Source organism: Scyliorhinus torazame, chromosome 19, assembly GCF_047496885.1.
Source record: "Scyliorhinus torazame isolate Kashiwa2021f chromosome 19, sScyTor2.1, whole genome shotgun sequence".
Classification (NCBI taxonomy): domain Eukaryota; kingdom Metazoa; phylum Chordata; class Chondrichthyes; order Carcharhiniformes; family Scyliorhinidae; genus Scyliorhinus; species Scyliorhinus torazame.
This window is the reverse complement of record NC_092725.1, coordinates 30,141,173-30,166,999: the sequence shown is the minus strand read 5'-3', so window position 1 is coordinate 30,166,999 and position 25,827 is coordinate 30,141,173. Positions and strand designations below refer to the sequence as shown.

At 53.1% G+C, this 25,827-nt stretch overlaps 1 protein-coding gene across 1 annotated transcript in view; it reads right to left on the bottom strand.

The window, feature by feature from the left end:
* The window catches only part of LOC140395884 (complement factor B-like), a 411,298-nt gene that overhangs the window by 316,966 nt on the left and 68,505 nt on the right, over positions 1–25,827 (bottom strand). The window contains exons 9-10 of the mRNA XM_072483955.1: positions 19,529–19,647; positions 9,291–9,420 (exon numbers count right to left, since the gene is read on the bottom strand). Coding sequence (XP_072340056.1) covers positions 9,291–9,420; positions 19,529–19,647 — 249 coding nt within the window. The remainder of the gene's footprint in view (positions 1–9,290; positions 9,421–19,528; positions 19,648–25,827) is intronic.

Below are 25,827 nucleotides of genomic sequence, written 5' to 3'. Positions count from 1 at the left end.
CCACAGCCACAGACACGCACTGCACTCCCCACAGACACACACCACACTCCCCGTAGATGCAGATACACACTGCACTCCCCACAGTTACACACTGCACTCCCCACAGCCGCAGATACACACTTCACTCACCGCAGATTTACACTGCGTTCCCCACAGCCACAGATGCACACTGCACTCCCCACAGCCGCAGATACACACTGCATCCTCACAGCCGCAGATACACACTGCACTCCCCACAGCCACAGATACACACTACGCTCCCCACAGCGGCAGATACACACTGAACTCCCCACAGCCGCAGATGCACACTGCACTCCCCACAGCTGCAGATACACACTGCACCCCCCACAGCCACAGATAAACACTGCGCTCCCCACACCCGCAGATACACACTGCTCTCCCCACAGCCGCAGATACAATCTGCACTCCCCACACCCGCAGACACACAAGGTACATCAACAGACACATACTGCACTCCCCACAGATACATACTGCACTCCACACAGCCGCAGATACACACTGCACTCCCCACGACCGCAGATACACACTGCACTCCCCACAGCCGCAGATCCACACTGCACTGCCCACTGATACATACTGCGCTCCCCACAGCCACAGATGCACACTGCACTCCCCACAGACACACACGGCACTGTCCACAGAAGAACACTGCTTTACCCACAGGTACAGATACAAACTGCACTCCCCACAACCGCAGATACACACTGTACACCAACAGACACACACTGCACTCCCCACAAATACACACTGCACTCCACACAGCCGCAGATACACACTGCACTCCCCACAGCCGCAGATACACACTGCACTCCCCATAGCCGCAGAAACACACTACACTCCGCACAGCTGCAGATACGCACTGCACTCACCACAGCCACAGATACACACTGCTCTCCCCACAGATATACACTGCACTCCCCACAGCCACAGATACACACTGCACTTCCCACAGGTGCAAATACACACTGCACCCCCCGCAGCCGCAGATACACACTGCGCTCCCCACAGATACACACTGCGCTCCCCACAGCCATAGATACACACTGCGCTACCCACAGATACACACTGCACTCCCGACAGATACACACTGCGCTCCCCAAAGATACACACTGCTCTCCCTACAGCCGCAGATACACACTGCACCCTCCACAACCAGAGATACACACTGCTCTCCCCGCAGCCATAGATACACACTGCATTCCCCACAGATACACACTGCACTCTCCACAACCACAGATACAGACTGCTCTCCCCGCAGCCGTAGATACACACTGCATTCCCCACAGATACACACTGCATTCCCCACAGATACACACTGCATTCCCCACAGATACACACTGCATTCCCCACAGATACACACTGCATTCCCCACAGATACACACTGCATTCCCCACAGATACACACTGTGCTCCCCACAGCCACAGATACACACTGTGCTCCCCACAGCCGCAGTTACACAGAGCGTTCCCCACAGCCGCAGATACACACTGCACTCCCCACGGCCACAGATGCACACTGCACTCCCCACAGACACACATGGCACTCACCACAGAAGAACACTGCGTTACCCACAGCTACAGATACAAACTGCACTCCCCACACCCGCAGATACACACTGTACACCAACAGACACACACTGCACTCCCCACAAATACACACTGCACTCCGCACAGCCGCAGATACACACTGCACTCCCCACAGCCGCAGATACACACTGCACTCCCCATAGCCGCAGAAACACACTGCACTCCGCACAGCTGCAGATACGCACTGCACTCACCACAGCCACATATACACACTGCTCTCCCCACAGATATACACTGCACTCCCCACAGCCACAGATACACACTGCACTTCCCACAGGCGCAAATACACACTGCACCCCCCGCAGCCGCAGATACACACTGCGCTCCCCACAGATACACACTGCGCTCCCCACAGCAATAGATACACACTGCGCTACCCACAGATACACGCTGCACTCCCGACAGATACACACTGCGCTCCCCAAAGATACACACTGCTCTTCCTACAACCACAGATACACACTGCACCCTCCACAACCAGAGATACACACTGCTCTCCCGACAGCCGTAGATACACACTGCATTCCCCACAGATACACATTGCACTCTCCACAACCACAGATACACACTGCTCTCCCCGCAGCCGTAGATACACACTGCATTCCCCACAGATACACACTGCACTCTCCACAACCACAGATACACACTGCTCTCACGCAGCCGTAGATACACACTGCATTCCCCACAGATACACACTGCATTCCCCACAGATACACACTGCATTCCCCACAGATACACACTGCATTCCCCACAGATACACACTGTGCTCCCCACAGCCGCTGTTACACACAGCGTTCCCCACAGCCGCAGATAGACACTGCACTCCCCACATCCACAGATATACACTGCACTCCCCAAAGCCGCAGATACACACTGCACTCCCCACAGCCAGAGATACACACTGCACTCCCCACAGCCACAGATGCACACTGCACTCCCCACAGCCACAGATACACACTGCACCCCCCACAGCCACAGATACACACTGCACTCCCCAAAGCCGCAGATACACACTGCTCTACCCGCAGCCGCAGATACACACTGCACTACGCGCAGCCGCAGATACACACTGCGCTCCCCACAGGCACAGATACACACTGCTCTCCCCACATATACACACTTCACTCCCCACAGCCGCAGATACACACTGCACTCCACACAGCTGCAGATACACACTGCACTCCCCACAGCCACAGATACACAATGCACTCCCCACAGCTGCAGATCCACACTGCATTCCCCACAGCTGCAGATACGCACTGCACTCCCCACAGATACAAACTGCACTCCCCACAGCCGCAGATACACACTGCACACCCCACAGCCGCAGATACACACTGCACTCCCCACAGATACAAACTGCACTCCCCACAGCCGCAGATAGACACTGCACTCAGCACAGCTTCAGATACACACTGAACTCTCCACAGCCACAGATACACGCTGCACTCCCCACAGATACACACCGCACTCCCCACAGCCACAGATACACACTGCACTCCCCACAGATACACACTGCACTCCCCACAGCCACAGATACACACTGCACTCCCCACAGCCACAGATACACACTGCACTCCCCACAGCCGAAGATACACACTGCACTCCCCACAGATACACACTGAACTCCCCACAGCCGCAGATACACACTGCACTCTCCACAGCCACAGATACACAATGCACTCCCCACAGATACACACCGCACTCCCCACAAATACACACTGCACTCCCCACAGCCACAGATACACACTGCACTCCCCACAACCACAGATACACACTGCACTCCCCACAGACACACACTGCACTCCCCACAGCCACAGATACACACTGCACTCCCAACAGATACACACCGCACTCCCCACAGCCACAGATACACACTGCACTCCCCACAGATACAGATACACACTGCACTCCCCACAGCCACAGATACACACTGAACTCCCCACAGATACACACCGCACTCCCCACAGCCACAGATACACACTGCACTCCCCACAGATACAGATACACACTGCACTCCCACAGCCGCAGATACACACTGCACTCCCCCCAGCCGCAGATACATACTGCACTCCCCACAGATACAGATACACACTGCACTCCCCACAGATACAGATACACATGCACTCCCCACAGCCACAGATACACACTGCACTCCCCACAGCCGTAGATACACACTGCACTCCCCACAGCCGCAGATACACACTGCACTCCCCACAGATACAGATACACACTGCACTCCCCACAGATACAGATACACACCGCACTCCCCACAGCCACAGATACACATCGCACTCCCCACAGCCACAGATACACACTGCACTCCCCACAGATACACACTGCACTCCCCACAGCCACAGAAACCCACTGCACTCCCCACAGATACAGATACACACTGCACTCCCCACAGCCACAGATACACACTGAACTCCCCACAGATACACACTGCACTCCCCACAGCCACAGATACACACCGCACTCCCCACAGCCACAGATACACACTGCACTCCCCACAGCCGCAGATACACACTGAACTCCCCACAGATACACACCGCACTCCCTACAGCCACAGATACACACTGCACTCCCCACAGATACACACTGCACTCCCCACAGATACAGATACACACTGCACTCCCCACAGATGCAGATACACACTGCACTCCCCACAGCCGCAGATACACACTGCACTCCCCACAGCCACAGATACACACTGCACTCCCCACAGATACAGATACACACTGCACTCACAACAGATACACACTGCACTCCCCACAGCCACAGATACACACTGCACTCCCGACAGCCACAGATACACACTGCACTCCCCACAGATACAGATACACACTGCACTCCCCACAGCCACAGATACACAACGCACTCCCCACAGCCACAGATACACACTGCACTCCCCACAGCCGCAGATACACACTGAATTCCCCACAGATACACACCGCACTCCCCACAGCCACAGATACACACTGCACTCCCCACAGATACAGATACACACCGCACTCCACACAGCCACAGATACACACCGCACTCCCCACAGATACAGATACACACTGCACTCCCCACAGCCACAGATACACACTGCATTCCCCTGAGCCGCAGATACACACTGCACTCCCCACAGATACACACTGCACTCCCCACAGATACAGATACACACCGCACTCCCCACAGCCGCAGATACACACTGCACTCCCCACAGATACAGATACACAGGGCACTCCCCACAGCCGCAGATACACACTGCACTCCCCACAGCCACAGATTCACACTGCACTCCCCACAGATACAGATACACACTGCAGTCCCCACAGCCACAGATACACACGGCGCTCCCCACAGATACACACTGCACTCCCCACAGCCGCAGATACACACTGCATTCCCCACAGATACAGATACACACCGCACTCCCAACAGCCACAGATACACACTGTACTCCCCACAGATACACACTGCACTCCCCACAGATACAGATACACACTGCACTCCCCACAGCCACAGATACACACTGCACTCCCCACAGCCGCAGATACACACTGCACTCCCCACAGCCGCAGATACACACTGCACTCCCCACAGCCGCAGATACACACTGCACTCCCCACAGCCGCAGATACACACTGCACTCCCCACAGATACAGATACACACTGCACTCCCCACAGCCACAGATACACACTGCACTCCCCACAGCCGCAGATACACACTGCACTCCCCACAGCCACAGATACACACTGCACTCCCCACAGATACAGATGCACACTGCACTCCCCACAGCCGCAGATACACACTGCACTCCCCACAGCCGCAGATCCACACTGCACTCCCCACAGCCGCAGATACACACTGCACTCCCCACAGCCAGAGATACACACTGCACTCCCCACAGCCGCAGATACACACTGAACTGCCCACAGATACAGATACACCCTGAACTCCCCACAGCCGCAGATACACACTGAACTCCCCACAGATACACACTGCACTCCCCACAGATACAGATACACACTGCACTCCCCACAGCCACAGATACACACTGCACTCCCCACAGATACAGATACACACTGCACCCCCCACAGCCACAGATACACACTGTCCGGTCAGCAGGTTCACCACCATCGCCGGGATGCCCGGTCAGCGGGGTTCACCACCATCGCCGGGATGCCCGGTCAGCGGGGTTCACCACTATCGCCGGGGTGCCCCGGGTCCAGGGGGTGATCGGCGGGGTGCCCCGGGTCCAGGGGGTGATCGGCGGGGTGCCCCGGGTCCAGGGGGTGATCGGCGGGATGCCCTGGGTCCAGGGGGTGATCGGCGGGGTGCCCCGGGTCCAGGGGGTGATCGGCGGGATGCCCCGGGTCCAGGGGGTGATCGGCGGGGTGCCAGGGTCCAGGGGGTGATCGGCGGGGTGCCAGGGCCCAGGGGGTGATCGGCGGGGTGCCCCGGGTCCAGGGGGTGATCGGCGGGGTGCCCCCGGTCCAGGGGGTGATCGGCGGGATGCCCCGCGTCCAGGGGGTGATCGGCGGGGTGCCCCGGGACCAGGGGGTGATCGACAGGATGCCCCGGGTCCAGGGGGTGATCGGTGGGATGCCCCGGGTCCAGGGGGTGATCGGCGGGGTGCCCCGGGTCCAGGGGGTGATCGGCGGGGTGCCCCGGGTCCAGGGGGTAATCGGCGGGATGCCCCGGGTCCAGGGGGTGATCGGCGGGATGCCCCGGGTCCAGGGGGTGATCGGCAGGGTGCATGTCCCCCTACGGGTACCTGCGGGTAACAGGCTGCTCTACACAAACCGAAAGGGGTTCCACTCGATGAAGGTGCAGCTGGTGTGTCACCATCAGCCACGCATCAAACCCGTCTGTGCCCGATACCCGGGCAGTGTGCAGGACGCCTTCACCCTGGCACACTGGGCCATTCCTGACGTGTTTGAGACGCCCCGGGGTTGGGGGTTTGGCCCCTGGGTGACGGGGGTTACCCCCCTATCCGGAGGCCACAGACCGACGCGGAGACCCTCTACAACGACACCCAGGCAGCGACCAGGAGTGTGACCGAGCGGTGCTTCCGCCTTCGGGAGATGCGGTTCAGGTGCCTGGATCGCCCTGGAGGGGTCCTCCAGTACGGGGCAGAGAGGGTCGCCCGCATCGTGGCGGCCTGCTGCATCCTCCACAACATCGCACAGCAGACGGGCGACGTGCTGGAGGAGGGGGATGAATGCCAGGCCTCGACTGACGATGAGGGTGCCGGGGAGGGTGGGCAGGACATGGAGCCCGGGCAGCCACGGGGGGCTGCACGCCGTGTGCAGAAGGTGCATCGCACACGTGATGCTCTGATCGCCTCCAGGTTCACTGACTGGGGAAAGATTCTGGCCAGGGTGACCGACACCAGATTCCACTCCTACACCCCCCACCCCCAGCAATCCCCCCCACCCTGCCTGCAACCCCCTCCGTGATTCATACCTGCCGCACTATGGGGTGGGGGTCCTGGGTTGGCAGTGACAGCGGGTCTGGTCATTGGGATGCTGGGTGATGACAACCCGCTCTGCGATGAGCTCTGGTGCTCCGCATCGTTTGGCAACGTCTGATGCCTGCCCACGGTTACACCGTCCGCCTGGGTGCGAGCTGGCCATTCCATCACACAGTCCCGTCGGATCCCTGGGGTAACGGTGGTGTAAACGGTCGAGGGGGGTGGGTTGGAAGCCCAGCCCACCCACAGCGTCTGCTATTCCACGCCCCCACCCCCACCCTCACCGCAGCCCCTCTCTGGCCAACCCAGACCAGCCCACCCGTCCATCCTTCAGAGCACCGAGTCAGATTGTAATAATAATATAATAATCATCTTCAGTGTTGCAAGTAGGCTTACATCAACACTGCAATGAAGTTACTGTGAAAAGCCTCTGGTCGCCACATTCCGGCGCCTGTACACGAAGGGATAATTCAGAATGTTCAATTCACCTAACAGCACGTTTTTCGGGACTGTGGGAGGAAACCGGAGCACCCGGAGGAAACCCACGCAGACACGGGGGAGAGCGTGCAGACTCCGCACAGACAGTGACCTTCTAGAAGACAGACTCGAAAGGCAAGCTGTCTTCCCTGGACGGCATCAGGGCGGAGCTGGGACCTGAGTGGGATGACGGCACGGAATGCCCCAATCGCATTTCCCTCGAAGGCCTTGGCAGACGGCGCGGGCCGCCACGCACAAAGTGAGGGAGGTCTGGTTGTCATCTTTGGCATCGTAATGGACCACACCCCAGTGCTCGGCCTGTTCCGGGAAAATAAGAGCATCCTGCCCATTGCGTCTGCCAGGTTCCAGCGGTGGGCACTCCTGCTTGCCGCTGGGGTATCCACTTTCCAACGACGATCGGACACAAAGATTGTCCAAGCGAACACCCTCAGCCATGTGCTGTGGCGGATGAGGTAATCACAGCATTGAACTTCATGGACACTTTCCTGGTGACGCCGGCAGAAGTGCGCGTATGGTCGCAGAGGCACCCAACGTTGGCGACGCTTCGCCTTCTGTTGCTCAACGGCGGAAGGGAGGACGGTTTGCCCAAAGGTTCTCCGAGCTGAGTTTGGAGGACGGAGTGATTCTGTGGGAGTTTTAGTTGCTATTCCCCCTCTAACAGGAAGCCCAGTTACAAGACTCGCACTCTGGCCATCCGGGGCCTCACAAATGAAGGCGTTGGCCCAGAGCTACGCCTGGTGACCAGACAGCGAGCGTGTTGCACAGAACTGTTTGGCGTTCCCGGAGTTTCAAAGGCTTCTGTCATCAGCTCCAGTCCACCCGTGGGAATGGCCGGGTCATCCGGGTATTCGTCTCCACCAGGTTGCCGGGTGTTTTATTTAGAGATCGCACAACGCCGCATGTGAGCATTTTAATGGAGCGGTGAATCCGGACTCGGTTGAGACTGGTGCTTCCTAGCCTAGGGAGCAAGGTCGAGCGGTCTCAGAGTGGTTAAGGGACGGCCTGATAGAAGTCTACCAGATTATGAGGGGCATGGATAGAGTGGATCGTCAGGAATTTTTTTCCCAGGGTGGAAGTCAATTACTGGGGGGCATAGGTTTAAGGTGCGAGGGGCAAGGTTTAGAGGAGATGTACGAGGCAAGTTTTTTACACAGAGGGTAGTGGGTGCCTGGAACTCGCTACCGGAGGAGGTGGTGGAAGCAGGGACGATAGGGACATTTAAGGGGCATCTTGACAAATACATGAATAGGATGGGAATAGAGGGATACGGACCCAGGAAGGTTTTAGGTTAGACGGGCAACATGGTCGGCGCAGGGTTGGAGGGCCGAAGGGCCTGTTCCTGTGCTGTACTTTTCTTCGTACTTTGTTTTTTATATCTAACTAAATCCAACTACGTTTATGATAGTTTCCCGGGAGTTATAATTCTTTACAACCTGGCTCAACAATTTAATGAACAACCTGACAGCAAGTTCAGATAACTTGTCTGTCCAATTGGAGTCCTTTTGCCCATGAACCCACGCCGGTTTGGCTAACTTGGCTGACAATAAACAAAATCCAATCCAACTTGACAGCAGGCCGTAAATGAAGCCTGGGACTTTCCTGTTCTCTGTGACAGTCGGGGGAGGACTTGAATGCCCCCACTGAGAGTGCGATTCGCTGATAGGCCAAGGCCTAGCCTGGCGAGGGGCAAATAACAAAAGTGAAAGAGGCGACTTACCCACGTACACCTTAACGTTAGGCGGCTCCAATTGGAGTCCCGCATCGTCAAACATGTTGTGGGCAGCAGTCAGAATCCACGTTGGTGAAATGATGGATCCTCCTCCAGCATAGTCTCCCTCAGAGGTGGCCTGTGGGCAGAAAAACATCAGGCAAACATCCCGCATTCTCAAAGAGCAAAAAAGAACCTGTCGCGTAGCCTCAGGAGGAGACCATTCAGCCCATCGAGCCTGCTCCGTCATTCATTATGATCATGGCTGATCATCAAGTTCAATACCCTGATGCCGCTTTCCCCCCATACCCCTGGATCCCTTCAGCCCCAAGAGCTATATCTAATTTCTTCTTGAAATTACACGTTTTGTCCTCAACTACTTTCTGTGGGAGTGAATTCCACAGGTTCACCGCTCTCTGGGTGACGAAATCTCTCCTCACCTCAGTACCAAAAGGTTTACCCCTTATCCTCAAACGATGACCCCTAGTCCTGGACTTGCGTACCTTCTGGAACATTCTTTCCCAATATACCCCGAATAATTTTGTTAGAATTTACTAAATCGCCTCTCATTCTTCAAAGCTTCCATGAACATAGATCTGACCAACTTAGTTGTTCCGCATATGACAATCCCACCATCCAAGGAATCAGCCTGGTATCTAACCCCGTGCTGTACCTGTCCTAGGTGTGTTTGATGGGGACAGTGTAGTGGGAGCTTTAATCTGTATCTAACCCTATGCTGTACCTGTCCTGGGAGTTTTTGATGGGGACAGTGTAGAGGGAGCTTTACTCTGTATCTAACCCCGTGCTGTACCTGTCCTGGGAGTGTTTGATGGGGACAGTGTAGAGGGAGCTTTACTCTGTATCTAACCCCGTGCTGTACCTGTCCTGGGAGTGTTTGATGGGGACAGTGTAGAGGGAGATTTACTCTGCATCAGACCCCGTACTGTACCTGTCCTGGGAGTGTTTGATGGGGACAGTGTAGAGGGAGCTTTACTCTGTATCTAACACCGTGCTGTACCTGTCCTGGGAGTGTTTGATGGGGACAATGTAGAGGGAGCTTTACTCTGGATCTAACCCCGTGCTGTACCTGTCCTGGGAGTGTTTGATGGGGACAATGTAGAGGGAGCTTTACTCTGTATCTAAACCCGTGCTGTACCTGTCCTGGGAGTGTTTGATGGGGACAGTGCAGAGGGAGCTTTACTCTGAATCTATTGAGTGCTGTACCTGTCCTGGGAGTGTTTGATAGGGTCAGTGTAGAGGGAGCTTTACTCTGTATCTAGCCCTGTGCTGTATCTGTCCTGTGAGTGTTAGATGGGGACAGGGTAGAGGGAGCTTTACTCTGTATCTAACCCCATGCTGTATCTGTCCTGGGAGTGTTTGATGGGGACAGTGAAGAGAGAGCTTTACTCTGTACCTAACCCCATGCTGTACTTGTCGTGGGAGTGTTTGATGCAGATAGTGTGGAGGGAGCATTACTCTGTATCTAACCCCGTACTGTACCTGTTCTGGGAGTATTTGATGGGGACAGTGTCGAGAGAGCTTTACTCTGTATATATCCCCGTGCTGCTCCTTTCCTGGGAGTGTTTGATGGGGACAGTGTAGAGGGAGCTTTACTCTGTATCTAACCCCGTGCTGTACCTGTCCTGGGAGTGTTTGATGGGGGGAGTGTTTGATGGGGACAGTGTAGAGGGAGCTTTACTCTGTATCTAACCCCGTGCTGTACCTGTCCTGGGAGTGTTTGATGGGGGGAGTGTTTGATGGGGACAGTGTAGAGGGAGCTTTACTCTGTATCAGACCCCGTACTGTACATGTCCTGGGAGTGTTTGATGGGGACAGTGTAGAGGGAGCTTTACTCTGTGTCTAACCCCGTGCTGTACCCGTCCTGGGAGTGTTTGATGGGGACAGTGTAGGGGGTGCTTTACTCTGTATCTAACCCCGTGCTATACCTGTCCTGGGAGTGTTTGATGGGTACAGTGTAGAGGGAGCTTTACTCTGAATCTAACCCCGTGCTGTACCTGTTCTGGGAGTATTTGATGGGGACAGTGTCGAGAGAGCTTTACTCTGTATCTATCCCCGTGCTGCTCCTTACCTGGGAGTGTTTGATGGGGACAGTGCAGAGGGAGTTTTACTCTGTATCTAACCCCGTGCTGTACCTGTCCTGGGAATGTTTGATGGGGGGAGTGTTTGATGGGGACAGTGTAGAGGGAGATTTACTCTGTATCAGACCCCGTACTGTACCTGTCCTGGGAGTGTTTGATGGGGACAGTGTAGAGGGAGCTTTACTCTGAATCTAACCCCGTGCTGTAGTTGTCGTGGGAGTGTTTGATGGGGACAGTGTAGACGGAGCTTTACTCTGTGTCTAACCCCGTGCTGTACCTGTCCTGGGAGTGTTTGATGGGGACAGTGTAGAGGGTGCTTTACTCTGTATCTAACCCCGTGCTGTACCTGTCCTGGGAGTGTTTGATGGGGACAGTGTAGAGGGAGCTTTAGTCTGAATCTAACCCCGTGCTGTACTTGTCGTGGGAGTGTTTGATGGGGACAGTGTAGAGGGAGATTTACTCTGTATCTAACCCCGTGCTGTACTTGTCGTGGGAGTGTTAGATGGGGACAGTGTAGAGGGAGCTTTACTCTGTATCTAACCCCGTGCTGTACCTGTCCAGGGAGTGTTTGATGGGGACAGTGTAGAGAGAGCATTACTCTGTATCTAACCCCGTGCTGTACCTGTCCTGGGAGTGTTTGATGGAGACAGTGTAGAGGGAGCTTTACTCTGTATATAACCCCGTGCTGCTCCTTTCCTGGGAGTGTTTCCTGGGGAGAGTTTAGGGGGAGCTTTACTCTGTATCTAACCCCGTGCTGTACCTGTCCTGGGAGTGTTTGATGGGGACAGTGTAGAGGGAGCTTTACTCTGTATATAACCCCGTGCTTTACCTGTCCTGGGAGTGTTTGATGCAGATAGTGTGTAGGGAGCTTTACTCTGTATCTAACCCCGTACTTTACCTGTCCTGGGTGTGTTTGATGGGGGCAGTGTTGAGGGAGCTTTACTCTGTATCTAACCCCGTGCTGTACTTGTCCTAGGAGTGCATGATGGGGACAGTGTAGAGAGAGCTTTACACTGTATCTAACTGCGTGCTGTACCTGTTCTGGGAGTATTTGATGGGGACAGTGTCGAGGGAGCTTTACTCTGTATCTAACCCCGTGCTGCTCCTTTCCTGGGAGTGTTTCCTGGGGAGAGTGTAGGGGGAGCTTTACTCAGTATCTAACCCCGTGCTGCACCTGTCCTGGGTGTGTTTGATGGGGACAGTGTTGAGTGAGCTTTACTCTGTATCTAACCCCGTGCTGTACCTGTCCTGGGAGTGTTTGTTGGGGACAGTGTAGAGAGAGATTTACTCAGTATCTAACCGCGTGCTGTACCTGTCCTGGGAGTGTTTGACGGGGACAGTGTAGAGGGAGCTTTACTCTGTATCTAACACCGTGCTTTAGCTGTCCTGGGAGTGTTTGATGGGGACAGTGTCGAGGGAGCTTTACTCTGTATCTAACCCCGTGCTGTGCCTGTCCTGGGAGTGTTTGATAGGGACAGTGTCGAGGGAGCTTTACTCTGTATCTAGCCCTGTGCTGTACCTGTCCTGTGTGTGTTTTATGGGGACAGTGTTGAGGGAGCTTTACTCTGAATCTAACCCCGTGCTGTACCTGTCCTGGGAGTGTTTGATGGGGACAGTGTAGAGAGAGCTTTACTCAGTATCTAACCCCGTGCTGTACTTGTCGTGGGAGTGTTTGATGGGGACAGTGTAGAGGGAGCTTTACTCTGTATCTAACCCCGTGCTGTACCTGTCCAGGGAGTGTTTGATGGGGACAGTGTAGAGAGAGCATTACTCTGTATCTAACCCCGTGCTGTACCTGTCCTGGGAGTGTTTGATGGAGACAGTGTAGGGGGAGCTTTACTCTGTATATAACCCCGTGCTGCTCCTTTCCTGGGAGTGTTTCCTGGGGAGAGTTTAGGGGGAGCTTTACTCTGTATCTAACCCCGTGCTGTACCTGTCCTGGGAGTGTTTGATGGGGACAGTGTAGAGAGAGCTTTACTCAGTATCAAACCGCGTGCTTTACCTGTCCTGGGAGTGTTTGATGGGGACAGTGTATAGGGAGCTTTACTCTGTATCTAATTCCGTGCTGTAGCTGTCCTGGGAGTGTTTGATGGGGACAGTGTAGAGGGAGATTTACTCTCTATCTAACCCCGTGCTGTACCTGTCCTGGGAGTGTTTGATGGGGACAGTGTAGAGAGAGCTTTACTCAGTAGCTAACCACGTGCTGTATCTGTCCTGGGAGTGTTTGTTGGGGACAGTGTAAAGGGAGCTTTACTCTGTATCTAACCCCGTGCTGTGCCTGTCCTGGGAGTATTTGATGGGGACACTGTAGAGGGAGCTTTACTCTGTATCTAACCCCATGCTGTACCTGCCCTGGGAGTGTTTGAAGTGGACAGTGTAGAGAGAGCTTTACTCAGTATCTAACCCCGTGCTGTACCTGTCCTGGGAGTGTTTGATGGGGACAGTGTAGAGGGAGCTTTACTCTGTATCTAACCCCGTGCTGTGCCTTTCCTGGGAGTGTTTGATAGGGACAGTGTCGAGGGAGCTTTACTCTGTATCTAGCCCTGTGCTTTACCTGTCCTGTGTGTGTTTTATGGGGACAGTGTTGAGGGAGCTTTACTCTGTATCTAACCCCGTGCTGTACCTGTCCTGGGAGTGGTTGATGGGGACAGTGTAGAGAGAGCTTTACTCAGTATCTAACCCCGTGCTGTCCCTGTCCTGGGAGTGTTTGATGGGGACAGTGTAGAGGGCGATTTACTCTGTATCTAACCATGTGCTGTACCTGTCCTGGGAATGTTTGATGGGGACAATGTAGAGGGAGCTTTACGCTGTAACTAACCCCGTGCTGTACCTGTCCTGGGAGTGTTTGATGGGGACAGTGTAGAGAGAGCATTACTCTGTATCTAACCCCGTGCTGTACCTGTCCTGGGAGTGTTTGATGGAGACAGTGTAGAGGGAGCTTTACTCTGTATCTAATCCCGTGCTGCTCCTTTCCTGGGAGTGTTTCCTGGGGAGAGTTTAGGGGGAGCTTTACTCTGTATCTAACCCCGTGCTGTACCTGTCCTGGGAGTGTTTGATGGGGACAGTGTAGAGAGAGCTTTACTTAGTATCAAACCGCGTGCTGTACCTGTCCTGGTAGTGTTTGATTGGGACAGTGTGGAGGGAGCTTTACTCTGTATCTAACCCCATGCTGTAGCTGTCCTGGGAGTGTTTGATGGGGACAGTGTAGAGGGAGATTTACTCTCTATCTAACCCCGTGCTGTACCTGTCCTGGGAATGTTTGATGGAGACAGTGTAGAGAGAGCTTTACTCAGTATCTAACCCCGTGCTGTACCTATCCTGGGAGTGTTTGTTGGGGACAGTGTAGAGGGAGCTTTACTCTGTATCTAACCCCGTGCTGTGTCTGTCCTGGGAGTATTTGATGGGGACAGTGTAGTGGGAGCTTTACTCTGTATCTAATCCCGTGCTGTGCCTGTCCTGGGAGTGTTTGATGGGGACAGTGTCGAGGGAGCTTTACTCTGTATCTAACCCCGAGCTGTACCTGTCCTGGGTATGCTTGATGGGGACAGTGTTGAGGGAGCTTTACTCTGAATCTAACCCCATGCTGTACCTGCCCTGGGAGTGTTTGAAGGGGACAGTGTAGAGAGAGCTTTACTCAGTATCTAACCCCGTGCTGTACCTGTCCTGGGAGTGTTTGATGGGGACAGTGTAGAGGGAGCTTTACTCTGTATCTAACCATGTGCTGTACCTGTCCTGGGAGTGTTTGATGGGGTTAGTGTAGAGGGAGCATTACTCTGTATCTAACCCCGTGCTGTGCCTGTCCTGGGAGTGTTTGATGGGGACAGTGTAGAGGGAGTTTTTCCATTTTTCAACCCCCTGCTGTGCCTGTCCTGGGAGTGTTTGATGCAGACAGTGTAGAGGGAGCTTTACTCTGAATCTAACACCGTGCTGTACCTGTCCGGGGAGCGTTTGATGCGGATAGTGTGGAGGGAGCTTTACTCTGTATCTAACCACTGTGCTGTGCCTGTCCTGGGAGTGTTTGATGGGGACAGTGTAGAGGGAGCTTTACTCTGTATCTAACCCCGTGCTGTGCCTGTCCTGGGAGTATTTGATGGGGACAGTGTAGAGGGAGATTTACTCTGTATCTAATCCCGTGCTGTGCCTGTCCTGGGAGTGTTTGATGGGGACAGTGTCGAGGGAGCTTTACTCTGTATCTAACCCCGTGCTGTACCTGTCCTGGGTATGCTTGATGGGGACAGTGTTGAGGGAGCTTTAATCTGTATCTAACCCCATGCTGTGCCTGCCCTGGGAGTGTTTGAAGGGGACAGTGTAGAGAGAGCTTTACTCTGTATCTAACCATGTGCTGTACCTGTCCTGGGAGTTTTGATGGGGTTAGTGTAGAGGGAGCATCACTCTGTATCTAACCCCGTGCTGTGCCTGTCCTGGGAGTGTTTGACGGGGACAGTGTAGAGGGAGTTTTTCCATTTTTCAACCCCCTGCTGTGCCTGTCCTGGGAGTGTTTGATGCAGACAGTGTAGAGGGAGATTTACTCTGTATCTAATCCCGTGCTGTGCCTGTCCTGGGAGTGTTTGATGGGGACAGTGTCGAGGGAGCTTTACTCTGTATCTAACCCCGTGCTGTACCTGTCCTGGGTATGCTTGATGGGGACAGTGTTGAGGGAGCTTTAATCTGTATCTAACCCCATGCTGTACCTGCCCTGGGAGTGTTTGAAGGGGACAGTGTAGAGAGAGCTTTACTCTGTATCTAACCATGTGCTGTACCTGTCCTGGGAGTGTTTGATGGGGTTAGTGTAGAGGGAGCATTACTCTGTATCTAACCCCGTGCTGTGCCTGTCCTGGGAGTGTTTGATGGGGACAGTGTAGAGGGAGTTTTTCCATTTTTCAACCCCCTGCTGTGCCTGTCCTGGGAGTGTTTGATGCAGACAGTGTAGAGGGAGCTTTACTCTGAATCTAACTCCGTGCTGTACCTGTCCGGGGCGTGTTTGATGCGGATAGTGTGGAGGGAGCTTTACTCTGTATCTAACCCCTGTGCTGTGCCTGTCCTGGGAGTGTTTGATGGGGACAGTGTAGAGGGAGCTTTACTCTGTATCTAACCCCGTGCTGTGCCTGTCCTGGTAGTGTTTGATGTGGACAGTGTAGAGAGAGCTTTACTCAGTATCTAACCCTGCGCTGTACATGTCCTGGGAGTGTTTGATGGGGACAGTGTCGAGGGAGCTTTACTCTGTATCTAACCCCGTGCTGTACCTGTCCTGGAAGTCTTTCATGGGGACAGTGTTGAGGTAGCTTTACACTGCATCTAACCCCGTGCTGTAACTGTCCTGGGAGTGTTTGATGGGGACAGTGTAGAGGGAGATTCACTCTGTGTCTAACCCCGTGCTGTCCCTGTCCTGGGAGTGTTTCATGGGGACAGTGTTGAGGGAGCTTTACTCTGTATCTAACCCCGTGCTGTACCTGTCCTGGGCGTTTTGATGGGTTTAGTGTAGAGGGAGTATTACTCTGTATCTAACCCCGTGCTGTCCCTGTCCTGGGCGTGTTTCATGGGAACAGTGTTGAGGGAGATTTTCTCTGTTTCTAACACCGTGCTGTACCTGTCCTGGGCGTTTTGATGGAGTTAGTGTAGAGAGAGCATTACTCTGTATCTAACCCCGTGCTGTACCTGTTCCGGGAGTGTTTGATGGGGTCAGTGTAGAGGGAGTTTTTCAATTTTTCTAACCCCCTGCTGTGCCTGTCCTGGGAATGTTTGATGCAGACAGTGTAGAGGGAGCTTTACTCTGAATCTAACACCGTGCTGTACCTGACTTGGGAGTGTTTGATGCGGATTGTGTGGAGGAAGCTTTACTCTGTATCTAACCCCGTGCTGTACCTGTCCTGGGAGTGTTTGATGGGGACAGTGTAGAGAGAGCTTTACTTAGTATCTAACCCCGTGCTGTACCTGTCATGTAAGTGTTTGTTGTGGACAGTGTAGAGGGAGCTTTACTCTGTATCTAACCCCGTGCTGTGCCTGTCCTGGGAGTGTTTGATGTGGTCAGTGTGGAGGGAGTTTTAATCTGTTTCTAACCCTGTGCTGTACCTGTCCTGGGAGTGTTTGATGGGGACAGTGTAGAGGGAGCTTTACTCTGTGTCTAAGCCCGTACTGTGCCTGTCCTGGGAGTGTTTGATGGGGACAGTGTTGAGGGAGCTTTCTGTCTATCTAACCCCGTGCTGTACCTGTCCTGGGATTGTTTGATGGGGACAGTGTAGAGGGAGATTTACTCTGTATCTAACCCCGTGCTGTACCTGTCTTGGGAGTGTTTGATGGGGACAGTGTAGAGAGAGCTTTACTCAGTATCTAACCCCGTGCTGTACCTGTCCTGGGTGTGTTTGTTGGGGACAGTGTAGAGGGAGCTTTACTCTGTATCTAACCCCATGCTGTGCCTGTCCTGGGAGTGTTTGATGGGGACAGTGTCGAGGGAGCTTTACTCTATATCTAACCCCGTGCTGTACCTGTCCTGGGTATGTTTGATGGGGACAGTGTTGAGGGAGCTTTACTCTGTATCTAACCCCATGCTGTACCTGTCCTGGGAGTGTTTGATGGGGGCAGTGCAGAGAGAGCTTTACTCAGTATCTAACCCCGTGCTGTACCTGTCCTGGGCGTGTTTGATGGTGACAGTGTAGAGGGAGCTTTACTCTGTATCTAACCATGTGCTATATCTGTCGTGGGAGTGTTTGATGCGGACAATGTGGAGGGAGCTTTACTCTGTATCTAACCCTGTGATGTACCTGGCCTGAGAGTGTTTGATGAGGACAGTGTCGAGAGAGCTTTACTCTGTATCTAACCCCGTGCTGTACCTGTCCTGGGAGTGTTTGATGGGGACAGTGTAGAGGGAGCTTTACTCTGTATCTAACCCCGTGCTGTACCTGTCTTGGGCGTTTTGATGGGGTTAGTGTCGAGAGAGCATTACTCTGTATCTAACCCCGTGCTGTACCTGTCCTGGGAGTGTTTGATGAGGACAGTGTAGAGGGAGCTTTACTCTGTCTCTAACCCCGTGATGTACCTGTCCTGGGAGTGTTTGATGGGAACAGTGTAGAGAGAGCTTTACTCTGAATCTAACACCATGCTTTACCTTTCCTGGGAGTGTTTGATGCGGTTAGTGTGGAGGGAACTTTACTCTGTATCTAACCCCGTGCTGTACCTGTCCTGGGAGTGTTTAATGGGAACAGTGTAGAGGGAGATTTACTGTGTATCTAACCCCGTGATGTACCTGTCCTGGGAGTGTTTGATGGGAACAGTGTAGAGAGAGCTTTACTCAGTATCTAACCCCGTGCTGTACTTGTCGTGGGAGTGTTTGATGGGGACAGTGTAGAGGGAGCTTTACTCTGTATCTAACCCCGTGCTGTACCTGTCCAGGGAGTGTTTGATGGGGACAGTGTAGAGAGAGCATTACTCTGTATCTAACCCCGTGCTGTACCTGTCCTGGGAGTGTTTGATGGAGACAGTGTAGAGGGAGCTTTACTCTGTATATAACCCCGTGCTGCTCCTTTCCTGGGAGTGTTTCCTGGGGAGAGTTTAGGGGGAGCTTTACTCTGTATCTAACCCCGTGCTGTACCTGTCCTGGGAGTGTTTGATGGGGACAGTGCAGAGAGAGCTTTACTCAGTATCAAACCGCGTGCTGTACCTGTCCTGGGAGTGTTTGATGGGGACAGTGTAGAGGGAGATTTACTCTCTATCTAACCCCGTGCTGTACCTGTCCTGGGAGTGTTTGATGAGGACAGTGTCGAGAGGGCTTTACTCTGTATCTAACCCCGTGCTGTACCTGTCCTGGGAGTGTTTGTTGGGGACAGTGTAGAGGGAGATTTACTCTGTATCTAACCCCGTGCTGTACCTGTCCTGGGAATGTTTGATGGTGACAGTGTAGAGGGAGCTTTACTCTGGATCTAACCCCGTGCTTTACCTGTCCTGGGAGTGTTTGATGGGGACAGTGTAGAGAGAGATTTCCTTAGTATCTAACCCCGTGCTGTACCTGTCATGTGAGTGTTTGTTGTGGACAGTGTAGAGGGAGCTTTACTCTGTATCTAACCCCGTGCTGTGCCTGTCCTGGGAGTGTTTGATGCGGATAGTGTGGAGCGAACTTTACTCTAATGCCTGTGGGACAGTTTCCTATTCTCTCACCATTATTATTGAGACTTGCCAGGGCCATTGTTTTTCTTCAGCCTTTTCTCCACCGTAGATTCGACCGACACTCCTTGTCCTCCGGCTCTGACCCCTGACCCCACAACCGACGTGGTCACCTGAGAATGAAGAACCCCTCAAATTGTATAATAGACTTTGTCTCATTCACCAGGCATCATTGGGAAGGATATAATCTTCTGAATGAAAAGGGGTTTGACTCCATTGGGATTATGTACAGTGGGTGTGATTGGGAAGGGGTTTGGGTCCATTGGGATTCATAGAATTTACAGTGCAGAAGGAGGCCATTCAGCCCATCGAGTCTGCACCTGCCCTTGGAAAGAGCACCCCACCCAAGGTCCACACCTCCACCCTATACCCATAACCCAGTAACCCCACCCAAACATTTTGGACACTATGGGCAATTTAGCATGGCCAATCCACCTAACCCGCACATCTTTGGACTGTGGGAGGAAACCGGAGCACCCGGAGGAAAACCACGCAGACACGGGGAGGATGTGCAGACTTCGCACAGAGAGTGACTTAAGCCGGAATCGATCTAGGGACCCTGGAGCTGTGAAGCATTTGTGCTATTCACAATGCTACCGTGCTGCCCACATGTACAGTCGGAGTGAACGGGAAGGGGTTCGGTTCCATTGGGATTGTAGACAGTGGGAGTGAATGGGAAGGGGTTTGGGTCCATTGGGGTTGTATACAGTGGGAGTGAATGGGAAGGGGTTTGGGTCCATTGCGATTATGTACAGTGGGTGTGATTGGGAAGAGGTTTGGGTCCATTGGGATTGTGTACAGTGGGAGTGAACGGGAAGGGGTTCTGATCCATTGGGATTGTGTACAGTGGGAGTGAACGGGAAGGGGTTTGGGCACATTGGGATTATGTGCAGTGGGAGTGAACGGGAAGCGGTTTGGGTCCATTGGGATTGTGTACAGTGGGAGTGGACGGGAAGGGGTTTTGGTCCATTGGGATTGTGTACTGTGGAGGTGAAGGGAAGGGGGGTTGGGTCCATTGGGATTGTGTACAGTGGGAGTGAACGGGAAGGGGTTTGGGTCCATTCAGATTGTGTACAGTGGGAATGAACGGTAAGAGGTTTGTGTCCATTAGGATTGTGTACAGTTGGAGTCAACGGGAAGGGGTTTGGATCCATTGGGATTGTGTATACTGGAAGTGAACGGGAAGGGGTTTGGGTCCATTGGGATTGTGTACAGTGGGAGTGAACGGGAATGGGTTTGGGTCCATTGGGATTGTGTACAGTGGGAGTGAATGGGAAGGGGTTTTGGTCCATTGGGATTGCGTACAGTGGGAGGGAAGCGGTTTGGGTCCATTGGGATTGTGTACACTGGGAGTGAAGGGAAGGGGTTTGGGACCATTGCGATTGTGTACAGTGGGAGTGAACGGGAATGGGTTTGTGTCCATTGGGATTGTGTACAGTGGGAGTGAACGGGAAGGGGTTTGGGTCCATTGGGATTGTGTACAGTGGGAGTGAATGGGAAGGGGTTTGGGTCAATTGGGATTGTGTACAGTGGGAGTGAACGGGAAGGGTTTGGTCCATTGGGATTGTGTACAGTGGGAGTGAACGGGAAGGTGTTTGTGTCCATTGGGATTGTGTAAAGTGGGAGTGAACGGGATAGAGTTTGGGTCCATTGGGATTGTGCACAGTGGGAGTGAACGGGAAGGGTTTTGGGTCCATTGGCATTGTGTATAGTGTGTGTGATTGGGAAGGGTTTGGGTCCATTGGTATTGTGTGCAGTGGGTGTGATTGGGAAGAGGTTTGGTTTCATTGGGATTGTGTACAGTGGGAGTGAACGGGAAGGGGTTTTGATCCATTGGGATTGTGTACAGTGGGAGTGAACGGGAAGGGGTTTGGGGACATTGGGATTATGTACAGTGGGAGTGAACGGGAAGGGGTTTGTGTCCATTGGGATTGTGTACAGTGGGAGTGGACGGGAAGGGGTTTTGGTCCATTGGGATTGTGTATTGTGGAGGTGAAGGGAAGGGGGGTTGGGTCCATTGGGATTGTGTACAGTGGGAGTGAACGGGAAAGGGTTTGGGTCCATTCAGATTGTGTACAGTGGGAATGAACGGGAAGAGGTTTGTGTCCATTAGGATTGTGTACAGTTGGAGTCAACGGGAAGGGGTTTGGATCCATTGGGATTGTGTATACTGGAAGTGAACGGGAAGGGGTTTGGGTCCATTGGGATTGTGTACAGTGGGAGTGAACGGGAATGGGTTTGGGTCCATTGGGATTGTGTACAGTGGGAGTGAATGGGAAGGGGTTTTGGTTCATTGGGATTGCGTACAGTGGGAGGGAAGCGGTTTGGGTCCATTGGGATTGTGTACACTGGGAGTGAAGGGAAGGGGTTTGGGACCATTGCGATTGTGTACAGTGGGAGTGAACAGGAATGGGTTTGTGTCCATTGGGATTATGTACAGTGGGAGTGAACGGGAAGAGGTTTTGGTCCATTGGGATTGTGTACAGTGGGAGTAAACGCAAAGGGGTTTGGGTCCATTGGGATTGTGTACAGTGGGAGTGAACGGGAAGGGGTTTGGGTCCATTGGGATTGTGTACAGTGGGAGTGAATGGGAAGGGGTTTGGGTCAATTGGGATTGTGTAAAGTGGGAGTGAACGGGATAGAGTTTGGGTCCATTGGGATTGTGCACAGTGGGAGTGAACGGGAAGGGTTTTGGGTCCATTGGGATTGTGTTCAGTGGGTGTGATCGGGAAGGGTTTGGGTCGATTGGGATTGTGAATAGTGGGTGTGAACGGGAAGAGGTTTGGGTCCATTGGGATTGTGCACAGTGGGAGTGAACGGGAAGGGTTTTTGGTCCATTGGGATTGTGTGCAGTGGGTGTGATTGGGAAGGGTTTGGGTCCATTGGGATTGTGAATTGTGGGAGTGAACGGGAAGGCGTTAGGCTCCATTGGGATTGTGTACAGTTAGTGAATGGGAAGGGGTTTGGGTCCATAGAGATTGTGTACATTAGGAGTGAAGGGGAATGGGTTTGTGTCCATTGGGATGGTGTATACTGGAAGTGAACGGGAAGGGGTTTGGGTCCATTGGGATTGTGTACAGTGGGAGTGATCGGGAATTGGTTTTTGTCCATTGGGATTGTGTACAGTGGGAGTGAACGGGAAGGGGTTTGGGTCCATTGAGATTGTGTACAGTGGGAGTGAAGGGAAGGGGTTTGGGTCCATTGGGATTACGTACAGTGGGAGTCAAGGGAAGGGGTTTGTGTCCATTGGGATTGTGTACAATGGGAGTGAACGGGAAGAGGTTTGGGTCCATTGGGATTGAGTACAGTGGGAGTAAACGCGAAGGGGTTTGGGTCGATTGGGATTGTGTACAGTGGGAGTGAACGGGAAGGGGTTTGGGTCCATTGTGATTGTGTACAGTGGGAGTGAATGGGAAGGGGTTTGGGTCCATTGGGATTGTGTACAGTGGGAGTGAATGGGAAGGGGTTTGGGTCCATTGGGATTGGGTACAGTGGGAGTGAATGGGAAGGGGTTTGGGTCCGTTGGGATTGTGTACAGTGGGAGTGAACGGGAAGGGGTTTGGGTCCATTGGGATTGTGTACAGTGGGAGTAAATGGGAAGTGGTTTGGGTCAATTGGGATTGTGTACAGTGGGAGTGAATGGGAATCGGTTTGGGTCCATTGGGATTGTGTACAATGGGAGTGAACGGGAAGGGGTTTTGGTCCATTGGGATTGTGTACAGTGGGATTGAATGGGAAGGGGTTTGGGTCCGTTGGGATTGTGTACAGTGGGAGTGAACGGGAAGGGGTTTGGGTCCATTGGGGTTGTGTACAGTGTGAGTGAACGGGAAGGCGTTTGGGTCCATTGGGATTGTGTACAGTGGGAGTGAATGGGAAGGGGTTTGGGTCAATTGGGATTGTGTACAGTGGGATTAAAAGGGACAGGGTTTGGGCCATTGAGATTGTGTACAGTGGGAATGAACGGGAAGGGGTTTTGGTCCATTGGGATTGTCTACAGTGGGAGTGAACCGGAATGGGTTTGGGTCCATTGAGATTGTGTCAAGTGGGAGTGAACGGGAAGGGGTTTGGGTCCATTGGGATTGTGTACAGTGGGAGTGAACGGGAAGGTGTTTGTGTCCATTGGGATTGTGTAACGTGGGAGTGAACGGGATGGAATTTGTGTCCATTAGGATTGTGTACAGTGGGAGTGAACGGGAAGTGTTTTGGGTCCATTGGCATTGTGTATTGTGTGTGTGATTGGGAAGGGTTTGGGTCCATTGGGATTGTGAATAGTGGGACTGAACGGGAAGGGGCTTGGGTCCATTGGGATTGTGTACAGTGAGTGAATGGGAAGGGGTTTGCATCCATTGAGATTGTGTACATTGGGAGTGAAGGGGAAGGGGTTTTGGTCCATTATGATTGTGTACAGTGTGAGTGAACGGGAATGGGTTTGTGTCCATTGGGATTGTGTACAGTGGGAGTGAATGGGAAGGGGTTTAAGTCCATTGGGATTATGTACAGTAGGTGTGATTGGGAAGAGTTTTGGGTCCATTGGGATTGTGTACAGTCGGAGTGAACGGGAAGGGGTTTTGATCCATTGGGATTGTGTACAATGGGAGTGAACGGGAAGGGGTATGGGCATATTGGGATTGTGTACAGTGGGAGTGGACGGGAAGGGGTTTTGGTCCATTAGGATTGTGTACTGTGGGAGTGAAGGGAAGGGGGGTTGGGTCCATTGGGATTCTGTACAGTGGGAGTGAACGGGAAGGGGTTTGGGTCCATTCGGATTGTGTACACTGGGAATGAACGGAAAGAGGTTTGGGTCCATTGGGATTGTGTACAGTGGGAGTGAACGGGAAGGGTTTGGTCCATTTGGATTGTGTACAGTGGGAGTGAACGGGAAGGTGTTTGTGTCCATTGGGATTGTGTACAGTGGGAGTGAACGGGATGGAATTTGGGTCCATTAGGATTGTGTACAGTGGGAGTGAACGGGAAGGGTTTTGGGTCCATTGGCGTTGTGTATTGTGTGTGTGATTGGGAAGGGTTTGGGTCCATTGGGATTGTGAATAGTGGGACTGAACGGGAAGGGGTTTGGGTCCATTGGGATTGTGTACAGTGAGTGAATGGGAAGGGGTTTGGGTCCATTGAGATTGTGTACATTGGGAGTGAAGGGGAAGGGGTTTTGGTCCATTATGATTGTGTACAGTGTGAGTGAACGGGAATGGGTTTGTGTCCATTGCGATTGTGTACAGTGGGAGTGAACGGGAAGGGGTTAGGGTCCATTGGGATTGTATACAGTGGGAGTGAATGGGAAGGGGTTTAGGTCCATTGGGATTATGTACAGTGGGTGTGATTGGGAAGAGGTTTGGGTCCATTGGGATTGTGTACAGTGGGAGTGAACGGGAAGGGGTTTTGATCCATTGGGATTGTGTACAGTGGGAGTGAACGGGAAGAGGTTTGTGCCCATTGGGATTGTGTACAGTTGGAGTCAACGGGAAGGGGTTTGGATCCATTGGGATTGTGTACAGTGGGAGTGAACGGGAAGAGATTTGGGTCCATTGGGATTGAGTATAGTGGGAGTAAACGCGAAGGGGTTTGGATCGATTGGGATTGTGTACAGTGGGAGTGAACGGGAAGGGGTTTGGGTCAATTGGGATTGTGTACAGTGGGAGTGAATGGGAAACGGTTTGGGTCCATTGGGATTGTGTCGAGTGGGAGTGAACGGGAAGGGGTTTGGGTCCATTGGGATTGTGTACAGTGGGAGTGAATGGGAAGGGTTTTGGGTCCGTTGGGATTGTGTACAATGGGAGTGAACGGGAAGGGGTTTTGGTCCATTGGGATTGTGTACAGTGGGAGTGAATGGGAAGGGGTTTGGGTCCGTTGGGATTGTGTACAGTTGGAGTGAACGGGAAGGGGTTTGGGTCCATTGGGATTGTGTTCAGTGGGAGTGAACGGGAAGGGGTTTGGGTCCATTGGGATTGTGTACAGTGGGAGTAAATGGGAAGGGGTTTGGGTCAATTGGGATTGTGTACAGTGGGAGTGATCGGGATGGGGTTTGGGTCCATTGACATTGTGTACAGTGGGAATGAACGGGAAGGTGTTTTGGTCCATTGGGATTGTCTACTGTGGGAGTGAACCGGAATGGGTTTGGGTCCATTGCGATTGTGTCATGTGGGAGTGAACGGGAAGGGGTTTGGGTCCATTGGGATTGTGTACAGTGGGAGTGAACGGGAAGGGTTCGGTCCATTGGGATTGTGTGCAGTGGGAGTGAACGGGAAGGTGTTTGGTTCCATTGGGATTGTGTAAAGTGGGAG